The 21,642-nt window shown below is 32.8% G+C and overlaps 6 protein-coding genes across 7 annotated transcripts; 4 read left to right on the forward strand and 2 right to left on the reverse strand.

Moving 5' to 3' along the window:
• The first annotated feature begins 259 nt into the window (after positions 1-259).
• On the forward strand, positions 260-1,929 carry LOC103579137 (60S ribosomal protein L7a). The gene is made up of 5 exons (XM_008560444.3): positions 260-390; positions 569-833; positions 930-1,150; positions 1,373-1,495; positions 1,688-1,929. Exons 1-5 carry the CDS (start codon positions 376-378, stop codon positions 1,868-1,870), a joined length of 807 nt encoding a protein of 268 aa, XP_008558666.1. The 5' UTR covers positions 260-375; the 3' UTR covers positions 1,871-1,929.
• LOC103579138 (vacuolar protein sorting-associated protein 53 homolog) lies at positions 1,888-4,856 on the reverse strand. Its single transcript, XM_008560445.3, has 2 exons — positions 4,580-4,856; positions 1,888-4,420 (listed from the first exon to the last, which is right to left on the reverse strand). The coding sequence occupies exons 1-2, from the start codon at positions 4,664-4,666 to the stop codon at positions 1,994-1,996; spliced, it is 2,514 nt and encodes an 837-aa protein (XP_008558667.1). The 5' UTR covers positions 4,667-4,856; the 3' UTR covers positions 1,888-1,993.
• A 48-nt stretch (positions 4,857-4,904) lies between these two features.
• LOC103579139 (AP-3 complex subunit delta-1) lies at positions 4,905-10,823 on the forward strand. Its single transcript, XM_008560446.3, has 9 exons — positions 4,905-5,101; positions 5,206-5,308; positions 5,421-5,668; positions 5,957-6,052; positions 6,132-6,260; positions 6,330-6,740; positions 7,507-7,580; positions 7,765-10,483; positions 10,551-10,823. The coding sequence occupies exons 3-9, from the start codon at positions 5,573-5,575 to the stop codon at positions 10,653-10,655; spliced, it is 3,630 nt and encodes a 1,209-aa protein (XP_008558668.1). The 5' UTR covers positions 4,905-5,101; positions 5,206-5,308; positions 5,421-5,572; the 3' UTR covers positions 10,656-10,823.
• Positions 10,824-10,901: 78 nt separating this feature from the next.
• On the reverse strand, positions 10,902-13,374 carry LOC103579140 (OCIA domain-containing protein 1). The gene is made up of 6 exons (XM_008560448.2): positions 13,304-13,374; positions 13,054-13,207; positions 12,609-12,895; positions 12,390-12,544; positions 11,799-11,919; positions 10,902-11,733 (listed from the first exon to the last, which is right to left on the reverse strand). Exons 2-6 carry the CDS (start codon positions 13,117-13,119, stop codon positions 11,595-11,597), a joined length of 768 nt encoding a protein of 255 aa, XP_008558670.1. The 5' UTR covers positions 13,120-13,207; positions 13,304-13,374; the 3' UTR covers positions 10,902-11,594.
• A 480-nt stretch (positions 13,375-13,854) lies between these two features.
• LOC103579141 (USP6 N-terminal-like protein) lies at positions 13,855-18,204 on the forward strand. 2 transcript variants are annotated; one of them, XM_008560450.2, is made up of 8 exons: positions 13,855-14,212; positions 14,299-14,616; positions 14,781-15,104; positions 15,617-15,804; positions 15,986-16,146; positions 16,219-16,539; positions 16,837-16,978; positions 17,086-18,204. In XM_008560450.2, the coding sequence occupies exons 2-8, from the start codon at positions 14,462-14,464 to the stop codon at positions 17,511-17,513; spliced, it is 1,719 nt and encodes a 572-aa protein (XP_008558672.1). In that variant the 5' UTR covers positions 13,855-14,212; positions 14,299-14,461; the 3' UTR covers positions 17,514-18,204. The 2 variants fall into 2 exon arrangements, with proteins under 2 accessions (XP_008558672.1, XP_008558671.1); XM_008560449.2 differs by having other exon boundaries at positions 13,855-14,196.
• Positions 18,205-18,423: 219 nt separating this feature from the next.
• LOC103579142 (putative ankyrin repeat protein RF_0381) lies at positions 18,424-20,744 on the forward strand. Its single transcript, XM_008560451.3, has 3 exons — positions 18,424-18,486; positions 18,578-18,751; positions 18,849-20,744. Exon 3 carries the CDS (start codon positions 18,888-18,890, stop codon positions 20,616-20,618), a length of 1,731 nt encoding a protein of 576 aa, XP_008558673.1. The 5' UTR covers positions 18,424-18,486; positions 18,578-18,751; positions 18,849-18,887; the 3' UTR covers positions 20,619-20,744.
• Positions 20,745-21,642: the final 898 nt, after the last annotated feature.

The raw sequence follows: 21,642 nt of genomic DNA on the forward strand, positions 1-21,642 counted from the left end.
TAATTAAAATTCAAAAAGTGTACAAGCCTAGAAAGTCGACTTGTATAATTTTATAATACAAAAGATTAAAAATAAAAATAAATAAATAATTTATTGATTCAGTAAAATTTCAAAATTTTTAAAAATAATTATTTTTATTTTATTAAAATTAAAGAATAATTAATTATGTATTTTTAATTTCAAAATCAAAATGGCGTCGCGCCTGTAGCGACCTCTCGAAAAATGTCGTCCGGTGTCGCCCCACACATTTACCACCTCTACATCTTTCTTTTTCCTTTACGCGTTTATCCGCCATCCTTCGCGTTTCGTTCGCGGAGTGACGATTTTTATATTCCATTTAATATAAAGGAATCCTTAGGTTCCTTGTTATAAAAAATGGTTCAAAAGAAGGTAATTGATCTAATTAATCATTGCAACTACATATTTTTATCAGGAATATCTTTTAAAAAAAAATTTATAACTTAAAACAATAGTGAGGTTATGCGTAACATGTGTGTGATACGTGATTACTTTTCTCAGTTGTTATTATCTATCAACCAGATTATTTAATAATGGATTTAATTTATAGCCGAGAAAGAAGACCGGAAAGAAGGTAGCTGCCGCTCCTTTGGCAGTGAAGAAAGTCGAACCCAAGAAGGTAACGAACCCTCTTTTCGAAAAGAGAACCCGCAACTTTGGTATCGGTCAAGATATCCAGCCATCCCGTGACTTAAGTCGTTTCGTTAAATGGCCCAAGTACATCAGGATCCAGCGTCAAAGAGCTGTGCTCTACAAAAGATTGAAAGTTCCACCACCAATCAATCAGTTTACTCAAACTCTTGATAAACAAACCGGTAAGTTCATCCTCTAACTCCAATACTCCAAAAACTTGTTCAATTTTTTCCTCGCCACCTGAATCTCCATAAACAATAAAATTATTTTTTTCACAGCCAGCCAGATGTTCAAAATCTTGGAAAAATACAGACCAGAATCAGCAGAAGCCAAGAAGAAGAGATTGAAGGCACGTGCTGAGGAAAAAGTCGCCAAGAAAGAAGACACTCCAACCAAACGACCCAACATGTTGAGAAGTGGTAGCAACGCTGTTACAACTTTGGTTGAACAAAAGAAAGCTCAACTTGTTGTCATTGCTCATGATGTTGATCCCATTGAGGTAATGATCATTCCACTCTCCTACACTCCACAATTAGCAGCAATTTATTTATTTATTTAATTAATGAATGATGTAATGAATTTCTTCACCTGAGACAAAATTTCATGTTTTTAATTTGTCGGAGGATGTAACTTGACTCTGATTCCTAATTAATTACCACAATTTTATCAGTAATTTATTTATGAATAATTAGCTAATAATGGTTTCAATTTTTTTTTGTAGATTGTCTTGTTCTTGCCTGCTCTTTGCCGTAAAATGGGAGTACCATACTGCATTGTAAAAGGCAAAGCACGATTGGGACGTCTCGTTAGACGCAAGACGTGTACTGCTGTTGCTCTTACACAGGTAAAAATTATTTCTACTCCTAATTACTTTGAAATAAATCAAATAAATAAATATGATGATCTATATAGAGCCAATCCAATGATTGTTCATGATATGAAAACCTATTTTTTAGACTGATTTATTGATAAATTATATTTAAATCATTCATTACTCTAAAGATTCGTTACTGATAAATTTTTTGATGAATTTCAGGTCGACTCTGCTGATAGAGCCAACTTCGCCAAGGTTGTCGAAGCAATCAAGACAAACTTCAACGACCGTTACGATGAGATCAGACGTCACTGGGGTGGTGGTCTTCTTGGTAGCAAATCAGCTGCCAGAATCGCTAAATTAGAGAAGGCTAAGGCTAAAGAACTCGCACAGAAACAAGTTTAAAAATTTAAAAAAGCGAGTTTGTCAATACAAAATAAATAAAAACGAAAAAAAATTTAAAAGACCGTCTCTTTATTAATCAATTACAATAACAAATACAAATAATATATTTTTAAATTTAAATAATCACATTCTTTTTTTAATTAATTTCTCCAGTCTCTTTATTTTCCCGGCTTCATGCTCGGGGCTGTCATGTGTTAAGTTGCTGGAGCTTTCAGGATTGTCACCAGCAGCAGTGGCTTTGAATTGTTCAATCAGCTGTAATTGTTCCTGTTTCCTCAGTCCCTTCATGTCAAGAATCTTTTGGAACTCCGGCAGTTGGAGATCCGGAAGAAGTCTGCGGCACTGCTCAGCAAAACTCTTAGGACACTCAGTAGTTGACATGACAATTTTCAAAATCATTTCAGCTTTTGCCATCCCCTTGACTACGACCTTGGTGTAAGTAGCCGGAGCTTTGCGCGCCACTTGGCATCCAGTTGAAGGAAGATCTTGGAGAGCAGTCTTGAGCATGTGGACATCAAGCAGAAGCTGCTCAGCACCAACTGCATTCAGCGGCTTGCATTTGTATAGCTGCTGAACGAGTTTCGGAATGAAAGAGCTGACAAACTTTACGCACAACTGCGTAAAGTATTTTCTGCATGACGACAATCTGTCACGAATCGTTGGAATTGTTTGCCGTAAGTGGGCAATTATCGTGCTGGCATACGCGCTCTGGTCTCCAACGCTCTCGATCGCTCCCCACTGGACTTTTGTCATCGCAGTGAGCGCAGGATCGCATGCGGCTTCCAGATCTTGAACTAGTAATTGTATACAATTTGAGATTACATTGTGAAATAGATCTTGCTCTTGTGAAAGATTTATCTTCTCAGCATAACATTTATCAGTTTTCTCTTTGAGTTTCTCTTCAAGCTGCTGCGTCGTTTCCAAACAGTACTCAGCCGTAGTCAGGATACAGCAGATACGAGACTGTTCTTCTTTACTGAACCTCGTGCTCTCGCCTTCCTTCAAAAAACTCTGGAAGTTCTGGATCAGTCCAGCTGTTGATAGATCTCTGAAGTCACGAGTTATGCTGCTCATACTAGTGCCCAAGCTGATGCTACCACCCATTTTGGGTAAATTATTTTGCAATAATTTTAATGCATATTCACGTAAATATTTCTGAAAAGTTTCTGAAAGATTCAGCATTATGGAGCCAGTACTCAGTTGCGTGCACTGAAGCATACATTTTTTGTAAAAAACAAATAAATCAGCGCAAGAAGACAAAACGCTACTTGGTCCTTCGACTCCATCAAAATCTTTTGATCCTGGCGGCTGATTCTTACAGTCAGCAACAAATTTGTCCATCAGCTCAGCAAGATTACGATCTAAACTCTCAATATAAATATTCAAATACGGTTCAAAACATTTCCCAATTAAATTAGCAAAAGGTGAAGGCGTCGGCTTGTCATTTTCTATTTTTTCTCCGCCCTCTTCAAACGGATTCGTACTTTCTTCAACCACAGGCTTAGCAACCGCAGCAGCTTCAGTTCCAGAAGTAGTACCAGCAGCTTTGAGAGTTATTCCAGTGAAGCGTTTGGCCAACAAACTCTCAAAATTACTTGTCCGTTGAATTGCGTAGAGCAGCAACTTGACGTCAATCTCAACGCGTCTCTTCTGCATCAGCTTGGCCAGATCTTCCCGCGTGTTATGGCAATACTGAACGGCGATGCGTTCAGATACTTCCCAGTCAAGTGGAAAAATAGATCCAAACTTTTGCTCAAAGTCCATCAAGTGTTTCTTGATCCACGTGTATCTCTTGTCGATTTTATCCAGCCAAGCGATGTCCTGATTCTCATCAAACAGGTGCGCGTACTCCTGCAGCTGGATATTAACGAACCAAACCAGCAAATCCTTTTTAACTTTGGGATCCAGGACAGACAGAACAAGACAGCCGTCAGTCAATTGGGAAAAATGTTTAAGATTCTGTCCAGAGAAGGCTTCTTTAAAATCAGAAGTTATCTGCTGAGCCAATTCTATTTCAATCTGATTGACTTCGTCCGACAGTTCCTTTATCTGAGGAATGTCCATGTACTTGCTGAAGAACTGCATCACCTCCATGATGGCCTGCAGCTTCAGTACTATCTCTCCGTACTGTTTTTTCTGCGTCAACGTACGCAGGCTTTCTACCTCACCAACCAGAACGTGCAATTTATTGAGCGCAGTTATGGAAGCCGTTAGATTGCGTTTAGCGAAATCTAATTGTTTTATGTCACGTGTTATTTCTTTTACAGTTTCTTCAGATTGCTCCGCTTTGGCTTTTATTTGTTTTATCTGGACAAACAACTGCTTTATCACTTTCTGAGCCTCCTCCAAAGCCGCTCGGCCATCCTGGTCGCCATTCGTCTGCCCGCGTACTACTGTCCGTATTTCTTTGTCTATCGAACGTTTCTTGTATTCAAATTCGTTGATAACATCGTCGATGTTTGATAGTGATTGCTCGTTAGGAAATAATTGATTTATGTAATCCACTACGTTGAAATCTGGTTGGTCCAGCGGATCATTACTTGGTAATACCTAAAAAAATTAATTTAAGTTTTTAAATATTTCTGTGAGACATTAATTCTGATGACTGTCAAGCATTTCAGTTTTTTTTTTTACTCCAATTGGTACTTCAATTATTGTCTGTTAATTTAATTAGTAACATATATAATTAGATAATTAAATAATCATAACCTGTTCAATGACAGTTTGTACATCAGGTGGAAAAGTAAAAAAATTAGACATCAGTTCATCAACATCATCTTCCTCATGTGTTTCCATCACGAATCAGCAAAAATATTCCAGGTTTTAAAAATTAAATTTTCAAATTCAAATTTTAAAAATTTTAATTTTAATTATTAATTATAAACACTCAGCTGTCACGCACCCACGTTCAGTTGTTGACCTAAAATAAAAAAAGGTACAGATAACAACAACAATAATAATAATAAGTATAAAAAGTATGTAGCAAGTGTTGCCAACAGAATAACAAAATATACATCAGCAGTTGAAGACGTGTCACAAATAAAAAAGAGAGTAACTTGACATTTCTCCCACGGAATATGGCAAACATGTGAATGCATATGAAGATGTGAGGACAGAAAAAAACGATAGATTAAGGAGATAGATATTTATGTAAAATAAAAAAAACATTTTTGGTGTCTCTACTTGTCTATAACTATCTAGCGATAGTTAATTTATTTACAACACCGGCTGGTAATTATTGTTATAATTTTGTAATATATATTATTTATCACTATATATTTTGCGAAATTAATATATATTTAATAATAATCCTCCCACATTAATCCATAACGCAGATGGTGAAAATAAATCAGTAGTTATCGTTATCGTGCTAAAGAAATTTAAACTAAATGACCAAGATAAAGAAGTAAATAAATCTGGATATATTTCATCAACAAGGTATTTAAATTGAATTTTTATTTGTATATTATGTATTGTAGTGTACATATTTATTTGTATTATGTAGTAACTGTGCTAATTTGATAAATATCCTTTGATCAATTTAATGCAGGTACTGATAATATGTAGGGTACAAGTGGGATTCAGATGATTATGATAGAAGAGGCCTTTTAAGTGGCGAATAAACTTCTAAATAAAATTATACCTTTTTCAACATCAGTAATATTTAATCCAAGTTATCCAAGTCTGATTTCCACAGATATTATGGCTTTGAGAAAAGTTAAAGGAAATTTTGAGAGAATGTTTGATAAAAATCTCACGGATTTAGTCCGCGGGATCAGGAATAACAAAAATAATGAGGTAATTTCATTTTTTTTTTATTACTATTCTTATTATAAAATTACTGTAATTAATTAAAATATTTTTTGTAATTAATATTAATAATTTATATGACCACTAAAATTATTAATTTGAAATGAATAAGAAAAAAAAAATGCACATTTAGAAAATTAAAAAAACTACAGGTGCAATTTTTTCAAATATTTTTTTTTATTATTAGTAGTTTTTAAAAGAATCTAAAAGTTATAAAACATCGAATTACTTCAGTGTCATATTTGAATTTGAATTTAAATTTATAATTATTTACAGGCTAAATATATAACGCAGTGTATAGAAGAGATTAAACAGGAATTAAGACAAGATAATGTTGCTGTCAAAGCTAATGCTGTTGCGAAATTAACATATGTATGTATTATTAATTAATTTATTTACAAAATTTACTACCAATAAATTGATAAATATTTTTCTGATGAATAATCGACAGCTTCAAATGCTGGGGTATGACATAAGTTGGGCTGGTTTTAATATCATCGAAGTAATGTCATCAGGTAAATTTACTTACAAACGTATTGGATATCTCGCTGCAAGTCAAAGTTTTCATATGGACACTGAGGTAATTATTAATTGTTTTTAAGTAAATTACAATTATTTATTTACAATAAATGAGTATTTGTTATTTTAGTTACTGATGCTAACAACAAACATGATTCGCAAAGATTTAAACAGCCAGAATCAATATGATGCAGGTCTAGCACTAAGTGGACTCTCGTGTTTCATAAGTCCTGACCTAGCTCGAGACTTGGTCAATGATATTATGACCTTATTAACCAGCACAAAGCCTTATTTACGTAAAAAAGCCGTTCTCATGATGTACAAAGTATTTCTGCGCTTCCCTGAGGCTCTACGTCCCGCGTTCCCGCGTCTTAAAGAAAAGCTTGAGGACCCGGATAGCGGGGTGCAGTCGGCAGCAGTCAATGTTGTCTGTGAACTAGCTAGGAAAAATCCGAAAAATTATTTAAGTCTCGCGCCAATATTTTTTAAACTCATGACTACTTCGACCAACAATTGGATGCTAATTAAAATAATTAAGCTCGTAAGTATTTTATCAAATCTAAAACTCACTTGATACTTGACAGCCGAATTAAATGTCCACGGTGATTAATAATCAATTACAAATTATTATTTATTCAATCTTCAGGATTTAAATGCTGAAATTTTGATAGTATTTTTAAATTTAATTTACTACAAAAATATCTTTTGTTGATTTAGTTTTCAACGATAACGCTGATTGAACCAAAGTTGGGCAGGCAATTAACCCAGCCGCTCATTGATCTGATATCGAGGTTAATTTAATTGATATTAGATGAGCTAGCTTATTTTCATTAAATCAATGTGTTGATTATATGTTTGCTTCTAATTAATCAGCAATTATTATCATTACTATTTTTTTTTAAATATGTAGGACGGATTATTTCCAAATGATCTTACTCAGCAAGTACTTTGTACTTATTCAAGTACTTTGACCTTTTTTTAAATAAAAGTTTTCATGTCTACATGAGCTATTTTTTACAGTCGCTATCAGCCAAATTTATCCGCTAAATTTTAAATCAATTTATGCAAGCATTTGTGTGCAGTAATTAAAATTTTTTTAAAATTTACTCCATGCAATCTATTGTAAATTTTTTCATATTTGTAGCGCTATCATAGATCGTAGAATTTTTATCAATAGTATGACCGACGATCATTTGGAAAAATCCGCAGGAAAATTACAACGAAAACCACAACATCCTGAGGTTTAACATTTTAATTAGCAGTCCTGTATTAGCTAGTGTTAAAGAATTTTGAAAATTAATTTACAGTTTGGCGCATTGACACCCTTAGAACCTAGGCTTGGAAAAAAACTCATAGAACCTTTGACCAATTTAATACACAGGTAATTTTTTTTTTTTAATAGTTTTATCAAATTTTTAATTTTTCTATCGCATCTTCATAGAGCTTACAGCTAATAGTCGAGTGTAAGCCACTACTTAGTTAACAATTTACTCACTTGATACCAAATACTTAAATATAAATGTACAAATAATTATCACATTTAAAAATAATGAAAATAATTGCAGTACATCAGCAATGTCTCTGCTGTACGAGTGTATAAATACTGTGATAGCCGTCCTGATATCAATATCATCTGGAATGCCGAATCACTCAGACTCAATACAACTTTGTGTACAAAAATTACGTATATTAATTGAAGACTCTGACCAGAATTTAAAGTACTTGGGTCTGCTAGCGATGTCGAAGATATTGAAGACACACCCGAAGAGTGTGCAAGCTCACAAAGACTTGATAATGCAGTGTCTTGATGATAAAGACGAGAGTATAAGATTACGTGCCTTGGATCTTCTTTACGGAATGGTGTCAAAAAAAAATCTTATGGAAATAGTTCGTAAGCTGATGATCCACATGGACAAAGCTGAGGGTACAACTTATCGGGATGAATTATTGTCGAAGATAATTCAAATTTGTTCCCAAAATAATTACCAGTTTATTACGTACTTCGAGTGGTACATTTCGGTGCTGGTCGATTTGACACGTATGGAGGGTACCAAGCATGGACAGCTGGTGGCGACCCAGCTGCTAGATGTTGCAATCCGTGTTCAAGCTATCAGGAAATGCGCGGTCCAACAATGTGCCTTACTGTTGGAGAACGCCCACTTGCTGACAGGACAACCGCGTGCTACCATGTGCGAAGTTCTTTACGCAGCCGCCTGGATATGTGGGGAATTCTGCAGCGAACTTGATGACCCAATAGTTACACTAAAGTCAATGTTAAAATCACAAGCTTCAAGTCTACCGGGTCATATTCAAGCTGTTTATGTTCATAATATTTTAAAATTAGCAGCCGTTACACTAAATAAAGCTTACGCTGAAAACGATGATGAGACTATCGAACAAATATTTTATCTCAAAGATAAAATGGCTGAGTTTGTGTGCAGTGGAGACTTAGAAGTTCAAGAACGATCGAGTGCGGTATTAGTTGTGTTTGATTATATAAAAGAAAATCCGTCACTGATACCTGAACTAGCGGCTGCTTTTGAAGGCGAATTAAATCCTGTGGCTCCTAAAGCTCAGAAAAAAGTACCGATTCCTGAAGGATTGGATTTGGACACTTGGATAAATGATCCGCCGTCGGAGACTTCTGATGAAGAGGATCTGGATATGAATGATATCTTTGTCAAGTCGGAAAAATCTGAGTACAGCGGACGCAAAGTCTCGGTTGAACCGACTGTTGAAGAGCTGCAGCGAAGGCGTGAAGCCAGAAAATTGGAGCAAGAAAATAATCCCCACTATTTGAAAACAACTGCCAGTCCAAAAAATACTAGCAATAGTATTAATAATTCTTATCATAATTCTGATAATAAAAATGATGATTATGATCAAATTCCTATCACTGAATTAGATATACCAGTGTCACTTAAAGTAAATTCTTTTTCGAATTCAAAACTGCTTAATTTAAATACGGATATTGATAAGCAGAAGCGCAGAAAGACGCATGGGAAGAAGAAAAAGTCGAAGAAAAATAAAAATCAATCGAGTACAGACGATGATGTAGAGGACGGTGGGTATCCAACGCATTTTGTAAATACTGGAGTCGGGGAATTACCACCGGGTGCGGAACTGAGCGACAATGACGACACTAATTTAACGGACGTCAACGATCCACATCGGGCATTGAACATCGACTTGGATATTCCACTGCGCGAGGATGAGCGACTGCCGGTTCTCGAGCATAGAGCGGATATTGTGGCAATAAAAAGCAGGTCGCCGTCCCGAGACAAGAAGAAAAGCGACAAGTCGAAGAAAAAGAAGAAGAGTAAGAGCAAAGCCACCGAACAAAATGACAATCAAAATAATATTGACTTATGGCTGGGCAATGATGTATTAAACGATAAAGAAAACTCGGGCAATGAGAATGTCAACAGGCAGAATGATGTCGATGAGTCAAAGTCGAAATCTAAACGTAGCAAGTCCAAGAAGAAGAAAGACACCGAGGAGAGCACGAGGAGGCGCAAAAAGAAACATTCAGACAGTAAAAAACATGACAAACCATCGGGTTATGAAGAAACTGCTGGTATTTCTACGCCTTCGAAAGAAATATTGCCGGGACTTAGGAGCAATTGTGATGATAATGATGCCAGTGCTAATCAAAATGAACTCAGTGACACTTCCGATTATCCAGAGTATTTACAACTTGCGGTGAATGATAAAATTAAGATGACTTATGAGTTGAAGCAGCTGCCGCACGAGGTGGGAAAGATTATTGCTGTCGTAATACTGATGAATACGGGGAATAAAGTGCTGAAGGAGCTGGACCTTGATGTCTCTGACGCGTCTGCTCTGAAGCTAGTCCGCAGTCTAGGCGAAGAGTCGGGCATCAAGATACGGGCGCCGTTGGCTCCCTCGGTCAGTACCGAAGTCCATCTCTCTATCGTCGTATCCGACGACACGTTCGCTCAGAAACTTCGGGGATCGCTTACTTACATGGTGGAAAATGAGGGCGGGATGATTCAAGAGAAGCTAGATTTCACTCTGAGACTCTCTCACTGCAGTTTCTTGATGGGAAGTCTTTCCCACAGTTACATTCTCACTGAATTACTGAATGGCGACCAACTGACGTTTAAAACTAAAAATAAAATAAAACTTACACGTGATTTTAGTCAGACGTTGGAAATTATTTGTCAGCGTTGTCATTTAACGCTCGTTGAACAGATTGATGACACTGCTTCTCTCTATGGTCAATCGCTGAAAGGTCATCATGTCTGCCTTTTAGTTAAAAAAGTAAGGAATTAAATTATCAATTAATTAATTCAATTATTTTAAATTTATTAATTTTTATTCTTCACAGAAATCATCAGATAATTCTTCCTGCCTGGCGATTGAAGGCAAAGGAGATAATAATTCATTATTATCTGGAGTTGTTAATGAAATAATTGAGTTATTGGCTAATTAGGTTAATTATTAACAAATAAAACTTAATAAAAATAATTATATATATATATTAATTATATGAAAATGACGAAGATAATACACAGAGATGTTATATGTAAAAAAAAAATATCTATTGCTCATTTGTAGCGAAAAATTTTTTTTTTATTAAATTTGTATATTATTTACCCTAGTAGGTAAATCATTATTTTATTTAATTAAAAAAAAATTTACCTCACGTCGCAGTACTAATTCATGTAATTTTTTTTTAAACTAATTACAGTTTCACTATAAGGGAACATCCATAAATTACGTTACACATTTTAAGAGCCGGGGTTCAATTTGTTATGTATTGTACATTAAGAGGGTTGTCAATTTAACATATATTATGTAACTAAAATTTAATTGCTGAGATGCTTGAATATATAGCAATTATTTTATGCAATAAATTTAAATTTAAATTATTCAAGAACTTTTTCTGTTGTGATAAAATGACTATGTTATGTAACAAATTTTTTAGGGGCACAAGAGTAATTTGTTACGATTTGTTACATACCAGGGTGGGGGTAAAAAAAATCTTCAAAATGTGTTACGTAATTTATGGATGTTCCTAAGATCAAAATAAAGTTATTGAGTTTCGTCGAATTTTTTGTATTTTCTAATTACTGTGGGTTGAATTCCTCAGATTACTATATACTCTATATGAATAAAAGTGTTTTGAACAATAATTAGTCATGTTTCAGAAATATGACGAAATTCAAACCGCGGTCCTCCCGCAAAGGCCAAGGTGTCGCATTCTCGATTTCATGATAAAAGTAAAATTATTGGCTTTGTTCATTTAATTAATTAACAAGATTACTTATTATTTCTTTTTTTCAATATAATACACATACGTACATAGTACAAAGTGAGTAGAAACACAGCACTACTGAAAAGAAAAAAGAAAATGAAATGAGTGTGGAAATCACAGAAAATCATCGCGTCTCGGTGGATCGAATGATGGCGGTTCGTAAGGTCTGTCGAATGACGAGTACGGAGAATCGAATTCTGACGATGATGGAGGTGGTGATGGTGGTTCTGGTCTGTAAGGCCTCGATGGCCGGCTGAAAGTAAATAATTTAATGATATATTAATTAAAAAATGATAATTGATAAATAAACATAAGAACCTGTATCCTGAAGAGTGAGATCTTTCATATTCCTCACGATTTCTACGACGTAATTCATCGTATGATGTATATTTATCACGACCAATAGGTTTTAATGGTGGATCCAACGCAAATGCTGACTCTACAAAATAATAAGTGTTTTTATTTGCATTAAAAGGTATCTGCTTTATAAATTATGTAAATATTAAATATACTTCCACATATTTTTGTAGATAATTATGTTAAGAACAAGAATATGTATATATTAATTATATACAATTGTAAATTTTTTAACCAACTTGATAAAGTAAAAGATAAAGAAAATTTCAGATAAATGCAAGCTCAATGAGCTGTCTAGATTTTCTATAGAATTTCTTAGACGGGAATCCTGACCAGGATTGAGGTGTCCAATGGACACTTGGAGGCATCAGACAAGTCTTCTATAAGAACACTAGCACATAGAAGTGAAGGAAAAATTTTTTTTCTCAGCAGCTATAGTTTTTTTTTTTTTCATTTTTAAATGAATTGTAAAAAAAAATCCAAAAACTGTGAACTGCCTGCTAACTTCTACCCAAAAATAATGAACTATTAAAATTTATAAATATGTTTTACCAGTATCTATATTTGTATGACCGAATCCATCATTATGAGATTGATAAGGTTCAATATCAAGCGATGAACCCATCGGAGAATCTCTAAAAGGTTCATTAATAGGATGACTGTCGTACCAAGTCTGCGACTGATTGTCTGAAGATTGTAAATCAACCCTACAAATAAATTCATTCATTCAATTAATTAATTAATTATTAACTCATTAAATTGCCAACTTACTTAACCGGTTGTATTCCTTGAGCCGCCAAAATTCTTTCTTTCAAAGTACTCTGGGGAAGCGCCATCAGTTTCTCCATACAAACAGATCTATATGATATAGTTCCGATCAAAAACCCTGTCAGACCACTCACTACCAAAGTGCCTATGTTCCTCTTCATAATACCGTTCTTCATCATATAATAAAATCCACCGGTCGCAATAGCACCCAGCGGAAGACCCCGATGAAAAACAGAATTATGCTGGCACTCTGTCAAAACAGCCATCTCTTCTTTCGTCAACTGAATGTTCTATAATTTAAGAAAATTTACAACAATTACAATATTTACTAAACCAACAATTGATTAAAATTATATATTTTAATATTTTAATATATTTAATTTAAAAGTTGACGTATCTCTAGTACGTTTGCATTCATGTAAAATTTAAATAAATAAAATTCAAATACCAGAGCATCACCAACTGTTTTCTGCAGCGCTTCATCCTCAGGATTTAATCTTCCATAATTACTCATTTGATTACTCTTAATTATCTTCTCAAACGAAATTTATAAATTTTACTCCAGCTACTAGATCTATGTCTCCAGTTTCCAGCAGCGGTATCTTCAATTTAAGACGTAGGTTATCTCATATTTTTTTTTTATTTTTATTAATATAAAAAATAAAATCAACAGTAAAATCCAACAGTAGGAAACTTACCAACAAAATTTATGAGTGTGATGAATGTAGCAGACATCAGACAAATTTCAAATTATTAATTAATGAAATAAATAATTAATAAAATACAATTTTTAAAAGATGGGCATTTAAAAAGTTTTGATATTAATGAGTGCATTTTTTTTTAATTATTTACTCTATTTATTTATAATTTTAAATTTTTCTAATGTCTCCTACATTCACACTCATAAATTTAAAATTACAAATAAATAGAGTAAATAATTAATAATTAAATTTAAAAAAAAATGCACTTCTTCATTTCAAAATTTTTTAAATTCCCATTTTTAAAAAAATTAATTTTATTAATTATTTACTCCATATATTAATAATTTCAAATTCATCTGACGTCTGCTATATTCACACTCATTAAAAATCAAATAAAAACAAGAAGCCAACTCGCTGCTACTGATATAAACTACGCCCCTATCGGACCAAGTGATAACTGCTGGGCAGATGCCTTCAGCGCCTCAATCCTTATTAATTATCAGTACACAAATATATATATATAATACATATACACACATACACACAACATTAAACATCACCAGCAGACACACTTGATTCTTGATAATAAATAAAAAAAAAAGCCATGTACAATCTACAGTTGAGTTTACAGTACTTGATATCCAGTACAGTAGCATAAATATAAAGTGAAGAAAGTTAGAAAACGGTTTTAGTTGGCAAGACCAAGACTGAGATCAACCAGATATTTTTTTAAGACAAGTTTCTGATAGAACTAAAAAAAAATTACGGAAACTTTAAAGCCATGTAGACAATAGACGAAACTAAAACAAGTGGTCGAATAAAATTAATAAAAAGGGGTCCAGTTGCTTGTACATCAACATCACCATCAACAAATGATGCTGGTGACATAAGTACGTGATTTAATTGGTCAATATTTTTTTTAATAATCATAACCTTTTAACCTTTGCCGAAATCACAAGATAAATTTAAATTAAACTTTCATTTATTAACAGGTGTCGTGATTAATAATCCACTGCAAGACAATAAAAGTATCAGGCTGATAAATAATTATTTATTTATTTATTTGTTAGGTATTATACTTATTGATGAATAATAATATATATGTAAATAATCCGGTATGCTTGTGTTAATACCGTTGTTAATTATTATTGTGGGATGAATGAGGAAGAGTTATTGAAACGATCCGCTGCTGAGCGGGACAGAATATTCAGCTGCTATGATCGTGGTAGAGAGAATGGTGCCCAGATTGACTCGTGGGAAGATCCTGGTTATGAAGTTTATCACACAACAGACAGATATGGTTTCATCCAGTGAGTATTTTATTACACCCTGTAATTAAATTTTATTTTATTATATTTTTAAGTGTGTAAATAATAGGAATGCTTAGTAAGACTTTAGCTTTTCCTTTTTAAAAAGAAAGTTGATGATTAAGTGCTGATGATTAATTAATTAACTGATGAATATTTAATTATAGTGACAAACGGTTACCACGCAAATTGGAGACCAACGAAATTAAAATGCATCAGGTTGAAATGGAGCGCGTAAAAAAGTGGGAGAAAATGACAAAACATTGGGAAAGTCCGGTTACCAAAGAAAAATTGAGAAGACGGGTTTACAAAGGTATACCAGACCGTTTTAGAGGACAAGTTTGGTCGCTGCTACTCGGCATACAGACATTGAAACAGGATCAGGCTGGAAAATATGATGAAATGCTTAAACTTGCTAGACAATGGTCCACTGAAATACGGCAGATTGATGCTGATGTTGCGAGACAGTATCGCGATCATATTGACTATAGGTTTATATTTTTTTTGTTTGCTGCACAGTAAAAAGTATGAAGTTAACGGCCTGTTTAAATTTTTGTGTTAAATATTTAACAGTTTTCGAGAGCGGCCGGTTTTTAGGGCAGCAGCTGACCTTGAAACTTTTAAATGTCAAGGACTTATAGCCTCGGTCAGGAAAAATAACAATTTTAATTATTTTACTACAAAACATTTTTATTTTTTATCGTAGACCTAATACCCGATCAGGGAACTAGTACTCAATCTCTCCATATATTTATATATCTATAATTAGTAAATATATATATACAAATACATGAGTGATCGGGCACTGGGTCTCTTACCTTAATTACAAAAATTTAAAAGCTTTAAAATTTTTTCTGTAATCAGAAAATTCCATTGCCGCATTTTGAATTTAAAAAAATTGTTTAAAATTTTTGTCCTGTTGATTTTTAACGGAATATTTTTTACTGTTTTTAAAAATTACAAGATGTTAAATAAAGTGACTGATATTATTTTATTATTCTAGAGAGAGGTATAGCATCAAGCAGAGGTCAATGTTTTATGTACTAGCAGCTTACAGTATGTACAACATGGAAGTCGGGTATTGTCAAGGGATGTCAGTCTTAGCCGGACTATTATTATTATACATGAACGAAGAAGATGCCTTTTGGGGATTGTCTATTCTACTTGCAGATAAGAAGTACAGCATGCATGGTTTGAAAATTTTTATTATATTTTAATTAATATAATTAACTGTTTTTTATTTTTATTTGTGATCTGTTGATTTTTTTACTAATCGCGTCGACTGCCAGCAATTTAATATTTCATTAACTACCGCCTTTATTTTAAATTTAAGCTTCTAAAATTTTTTTATTAACCGAAAATATTTTTTTAGGATTTTATATAGACGGATTTCCAAAACTGAACCGATTTATTGAGCATCATGACAAAATAATGAACAAATTTCTTCCAAAATTGAAGCGCAAGTTGGACAAATGTGGATGTGACTCGATGCTTTATGCGCTCAAGTGGTTTTTTGTTGTTTTTCAAGAACGCGTAAGTTTACTTTATTATTTATAAATTTGTGGATATAAGAAGCTTGTGATTAATGGCGTTGCTTTTAATTAGACACCAGTTAGTCTTGGTCTTCGTATTTGGGATATATTCCTGTTAGACGGTGATCGTATACTACCGGCGATGGCGTACACAGTAATGAAGCTACACAAACGGTACCTAATGCCGTTAGAGAGTCTCGATGAGTTCTGTAACTATTTACAAGCTAAATTGGAAAAAGACTTTCGCTTTGACGATGACACTGTTATTAATTCGGTTGAACGTAATATGGAAGAACTGAAACGTAGTAAATTAGATTATCCTGGCGCGCCAATGCCACATGAATTACCACGATTTCCACTTGGTACATTTAAAGAACCTTCTTTTACTAGCAAGGCAAGTAACATTTTTTAAAAATTTAAATATTTTAAACTCTAAATTTAATTTTTGATGTAAAAAATAATTATGATTTTTAAAAATTTGAAATGTATCAACCCACCCTTACATACTTACTGATAAAAATAATCCAGCAATATTTATAATATTGAATCTACTTATAAAAAATAGGTGGAGCATTTGCGCATAATTACCCACGTAATTTATTTTCGCAGAAAATGTTTTTTACTTAAATTACTTAGTATTTAAATAAATTTATCGTATTACAATTAAATGATAATGAAAAATTAAAATTAGGTTGGAAGACGGGCAGAAGAATTCAGCGAAGCCCAAACAGTTTTACGGGAATCAGTGGCCCAGCGTAGAGAGATGGCGAGCATTGAGGATCCACGGAACAGTCCAATACCCGGAGACCCACCTAGTGGCAGCGAGCTTGGTGGTATTACGGATAATTTCACGACACGTCTATGATATAGATATCGTGTTTAAATTAATAATATATTAACAAAATAAATCCTCGTGCCAATCAAGACGATGTACTTGCAGGAAGTAAATTCTCATTTGATCCGAGCCTGGATGACGGTGGATCTCCAAGCGGATCGAGACGTTCACTAGCCGATACATCGGTAACATCAACAGCTGACTTATCGGTTTTTAGTTCGGCGACAAGATCTCAAGCCCTGGACAATAGTCTTGATACTCAAAGCAATTTATCCGTGGGTAGTTCTAACAGCGGAGGACTTCCTACACCTCGTGCTACTCCTCATCATCCCAGTCCAGATATAGTACGGATTTACGTACCTTACTCTCCGCTATCGCCAGCCTCTTATGAAGAGGACTTTCAGCGCACTCTCCCTCATGTTCTTGAGACAAATAAGATCCGGATTAAAATAGACCCGGACGAGACACCGATTGTCGAAAATCTTAAACCATTTTCTCTTGAGAGTCCAGAAGTTGAATTAGATTTAAAGTAATTGTAGACGTCCGTTAATTCGTTCATTCATTAATTGATTTATTAATTAATTAATAGATCGATTGGTTGGTTGGCTGATTGATTGATTGATTGATAATAATTATAAGCGCTCGTGAATTTTTAAAGAGACAATTCAAAAAAATACTCTACATTTTATTATTAATTATAATTAGGGACAAATAATTACATTTATTAATTAATTTGTTTGTTCCTCGAGTATTCCCATAAGTTATATTTTTTTTAAAAGTAATATCTATATATATATGATAGTTTTGAACTATAATTAATAATATATATTGTATTATAAGACGAACGCCTATGGAAATTGTTGAATATGTAAAAAATAGTTCGATCTGATAACGAAAACAAAAATTAATAGAATTAATTACAGAAAATTAAGTAAAAAAAAAACAATCCAATTAGTAAGTGTATAGATTACGACAGTATTGGAATAAAAATAAATAATGATAATAAATTTAGCAATAGCTAACGACGTTAATAATTTTAAGTGTCGGTAGCACATGTAATTTAAATTTTAAAAACAATTAAAATTATTTGCCAGCCGTATTTAATATTCTGTTATATTATATTATAAGTATATATAAGTATTATCTTTAAATGATAATTTTGTGACATAATAACTGTTCAGTCATTATGAGTTTTTTTTTATTGTTTAATATTAGTATTGTAATTGTGGCAATATATTTTGGAAAAATAATAACCTAACAAAAATGTTTTTTTATTTTCATCCCAGATGACAATTAACTGCCAATAGTTCTATGATTAAAAACTCCAATTAAATCTGGTTGAAAAATTCTAGTGAGATATAATCGGAAAGTTCCGAATGAGTCCGATTGCAAGTTAATTAAAAATCGAAAAGTTTCTATCGAATTTAATTAGAATTTTGAATTAAGAATTAGATGACGTCTGATAATTTTTGAATTTTTTCAAAACGTTAAAATATTTAAAAAATTGTACGTATAGTTTTTAAAATTTTCTACATGCGCATATTTTTTTATTTTGAAATTTTTCGTCTAAAAAAAATCAAATATTGCCAATTGTCAGGTAATTCCAAAATTATCCAGGAGATGGCGTCAACTCTCTCTAGTAACTTTCCAGGACATGCTTTCCATACTTCAGGTAATTTGTGTAAAGTATGATCTCCTGCTATTTTTTAAAATTCAAATTTTAAAAGTTCGCAAATTATATTTATAATAAAACTACGCACATTCACTCTAGGTAAGATCCCGGGTTCTAATATAGAACCTTTTATTTTTGGTAAATTAAATATTCTCACTTATTACCGAGGAACTTTGATAATTTTGAATGTTTACAGATTCTTACTCATAAACAAAACGAAAAAAATTTGCTCAAAATGTCAACAGAAGAACCGCCTCCTAAAAAATTAAAATCTCTCGTAAATGCCAACGAAAAAACTCAAGAGGTAAGTGCCAGCACCATGGATTCATCACCAGGAACCTCTGCTAGTTCACCAGACGAGTTTATAAAAAAAAGTATAAAATTATTAGATCAACTTTTGAAAAAAGGAGTCGATGTAAATTTCGCAACAGAAACCAACGAGCCAGCCCTTCATTCAGCCATCAGTGCCAACAATTTACCACTAGTTGAAAAACTAATAAGTGCAGGAGCTGACGTCAATATGATGTCGCTTGCCAAAGGTCCATTTTATGACACTACTCCTCTGCAAGTAGCAGTCGAAAACGAAAACGTCAAAATAGTTGAGTTACTCATAAAAAATAACGCTCACGTTAACATCGACAGCAAAAGGAGCACAGTTCTTACCAAAGCAGCTAGAAAAGGTAATTTTGAACTAGTCGATTTATTGATAAAGGCTGGAGCTCACGTTAATCCAGATTCCGAGCAAGGCAAGCCATTGCACATGGCCATTGCCAAAAATAATTACGAGATGACTGAGTATCTGATAGCACGAGGTGCGGATGTCAATTCCATTTCGAAAAATAGAACGACACTGCAGACTGCTGTCAAACGAGGAAATAAAGCGATCGCTGAATTGTTGCTCAGGCATAATGTTGATGTCAATGATTGTCTGAATGGAAAATCTGTTCTGTGTATAGCCGTCGAAAATAACAATTTTGAATTAGTCGAGTTATTGCTGAATGCTGGTGCCTGCATAAATTCAATTTCCTTCTATGGTGTGCCATTGCATTGGGCTATTTTAGAAAATAACTATAAAATGGTCGAGTATTTGATAACCAGGGGTGCTAATGTCAATGGGATTGGATTTGTTGATAAATATCCTTATCAATTACACGGTAATTTTTCTCCACTACAACTGGCTGTTAGAGTTAATAATTTAAATATAATAAATCTGCTGCTAGATAACAACGCAGATGTAAATTTAGTTGTCAATAATGATGATTTCTTTGATGACAGTATGACATCATTACATTTTGCTATTGAATTTGATTATCAAGAAGCTGCTAAATTGTTATTAAATTATAATACGATTGACTTAAATGTTGTGACAGCAATAAAAGAGGAAACTGTTCTGCATTACGCGGCTAGATATTGTAAGGATGATAGTATGGTAAATGTTTTGCTAGAAGCTGGTGTTGATGTCAATCATTTAAATGGTTTTGGTAACGCAGCGATCCGGTGCTCGGCGACACTTGATGTGAGAATTTCTATGGAACAACATATCGTTAAATTGGTAGCAGCTGGTTTTAATGTCTGTGAAAAAAATTTACTGGAGGTAGATGAAGAGCAGTTTGAAAATTTATATGAAAAATGTTGTAATGAAATTGAGATGATAAGAAAAGTTAAAATTTTTGAGACTAATTATAGTTTTTACGAGATACTGAAAAAAAGTCGACATGAAATAGCTCTATTTTTGATGAATGTAAGCGATGATAATTTGTTTAATGAGGATGATTTACGGCTGCAGTTTCCGTTATACGGTGGAATTATTTATAACTGTTTGAAAAAAGCGTTTGATAGAAAAAATTTGCTATTGAAAGTTTTGAATTTGCTTTATGATGTTTTAAGTGAACAACTGCCGGAATTAATTTTAAGAAAAGTAACCAAATACTTGACAAATCAAGATTTAAAAACATCATCAAAGTAATTTGAATTGTAAAATCGTCTATTTACTAACAAAAATTTTATTTTTACAAATACTTTTTTTCTGAGACAAATTTATGTAATTTATTGTACAAATTAACACTGAATTTTATCACTTGTCAGCTTTAATTTGCTGTTATCATCATAGATTTTCATATGTATGTAAATATGTTTGATTTTTCTGTTCATCAATAATTATGTAAATAAAATATCAAATATCAGACAAGTGGAATAGTTTTTTAACATAACTAATTTGATAAAGTTTGTAATCAAAGACAGAAGATGTGAGTAAAAAATACAAAAATTTAAAAATTTACTTGTGATACGTGAAATGATAAATATTTTGATTAAATTCCCATTGAAACTTAATCGGATTCATTTGAAACCTTCAGATTTGAATTTTTCAATCGGAGTTTTTAATCAGAGTAAAATAAAGAGATTCTAAAAGTCAAAAAAAGTTGCTAGAGATTTAGATTAGAGTTGAGTTAGTATCAAATATTATTTTGCTACAAAACCGAAAATACCCGAGTCATATTCTCGGTAATTAAATTACACAATCACATTATGCATAAATTTCAAAATATATTTATTTGTTTATTTGACTACAATTGATTGTCATCAAACTTTTGAATTTTTTTCATATTTTTGAATCGTGAAATATAAATAACATTACTGTATCATATATTAATTTCAAATGATACTGAAGCTAGCTGACAGCTAATAATTTTTTAATTTTTTTAAAAATGATAAATTATAAAAAAATAATATATTTGAAAAATTGTACCTGTAGCTTTTTTAATTTTCTACATGTGCATATTATTAGTTTTTTTTTTTCAGTTGATTTGCTGAAAAAAAAAAAAATTCAAAAATTCTTATTGTCTGATAACTTCAGGATCATTAATTTCAAATCCGCAGCTCCCTTAACTTGGCACCTCAAAATTAATTTTTTAAATTTTGTTATAAACAAATCAATTGTCCGTCCAATGTCCGTCAATGTCCGATAAAATTTTTTATTTGTCCGATAATTG

Source organism: Microplitis demolitor, chromosome 6, assembly GCF_026212275.2.
Source record: "Microplitis demolitor isolate Queensland-Clemson2020A chromosome 6, iyMicDemo2.1a, whole genome shotgun sequence".
Lineage (NCBI taxonomy): Eukaryota > Metazoa > Arthropoda > Insecta > Hymenoptera > Braconidae > Microplitis > Microplitis demolitor.

Bases quoted from the DNA above. Each gene is read 5' to 3' on its own strand.
- LOC103579142 (XM_008560451.3), top strand. From the start codon at position 18,888: ATGTCAACAGAAGAACCGCCTCCTAAAAAATTAAAATCTCTCGTAAAT.
- LOC103579141 (XM_008560450.2), top strand. From the start codon at position 14,462: ATGAATGAGGAAGAGTTATTGAAACGATCCGCTGCTGAGCGGGACAGA. The intron at 16,540-16,836 runs GCAAGTAACATT...AATTAAAATTAG, and splicing joins AACCTTCTTTTACTAGCAAG to GTTGGAAGACGGGCAGAAGA. The intron at 16,979-17,085 runs GTATTACGGATA...ATGTACTTGCAG, and splicing joins TAGTGGCAGCGAGCTTGGTG to GAAGTAAATTCTCATTTGAT.
- LOC103579138 (XM_008560445.3), bottom strand. From the start codon at position 4,666: ATGGAAACACATGAGGAAGATGATGTTGATGAACTGATGTCTAATTTT. The intron at 4,421-4,579 runs GTTATGATTATT...TAATTTTTTTAG, and splicing joins TACAAACTGTCATTGAACAG to GTATTACCAAGTAATGATCC.
- LOC103579139 (XM_008560446.3), top strand. From the start codon at position 5,573: ATGGCTTTGAGAAAAGTTAAAGGAAATTTTGAGAGAATGTTTGATAAA. The intron at 6,053-6,131 runs GTATGTATTATT...AATAATCGACAG, and splicing joins CTGTTGCGAAATTAACATAT to CTTCAAATGCTGGGGTATGA. The intron at 6,741-7,506 runs GTAAGTATTTTA...ATTAATTTACAG, and splicing joins TAATTAAAATAATTAAGCTC to TTTGGCGCATTGACACCCTT.
- LOC103579137 (XM_008560444.3), top strand. The intron at 834-929 runs GTAAGTTCATCC...TTTTTTTCACAG, and splicing joins AACTCTTGATAAACAAACCG to CCAGCCAGATGTTCAAAATC. The intron at 1,496-1,687 runs GTAAAAATTATT...GATGAATTTCAG, and splicing joins CTGCTGTTGCTCTTACACAG to GTCGACTCTGCTGATAGAGC.
- LOC103579140 (XM_008560448.2), bottom strand. From the start codon at position 13,119: ATGAGTAATTATGGAAGATTAAATCCTGAGGATGAAGCGCTGCAGAAA. The intron at 12,896-13,053 runs GTATTTGAATTT...CTTAAATTATAG, and splicing joins AAACAGTTGGTGATGCTCTG to AACATTCAGTTGACGAAAGA. The intron at 11,920-12,389 runs GTAAAACATATT...ATTATTTTGTAG, and splicing joins TCATACAAATATAGATACTG to AGTCAGCATTTGCGTTGGAT.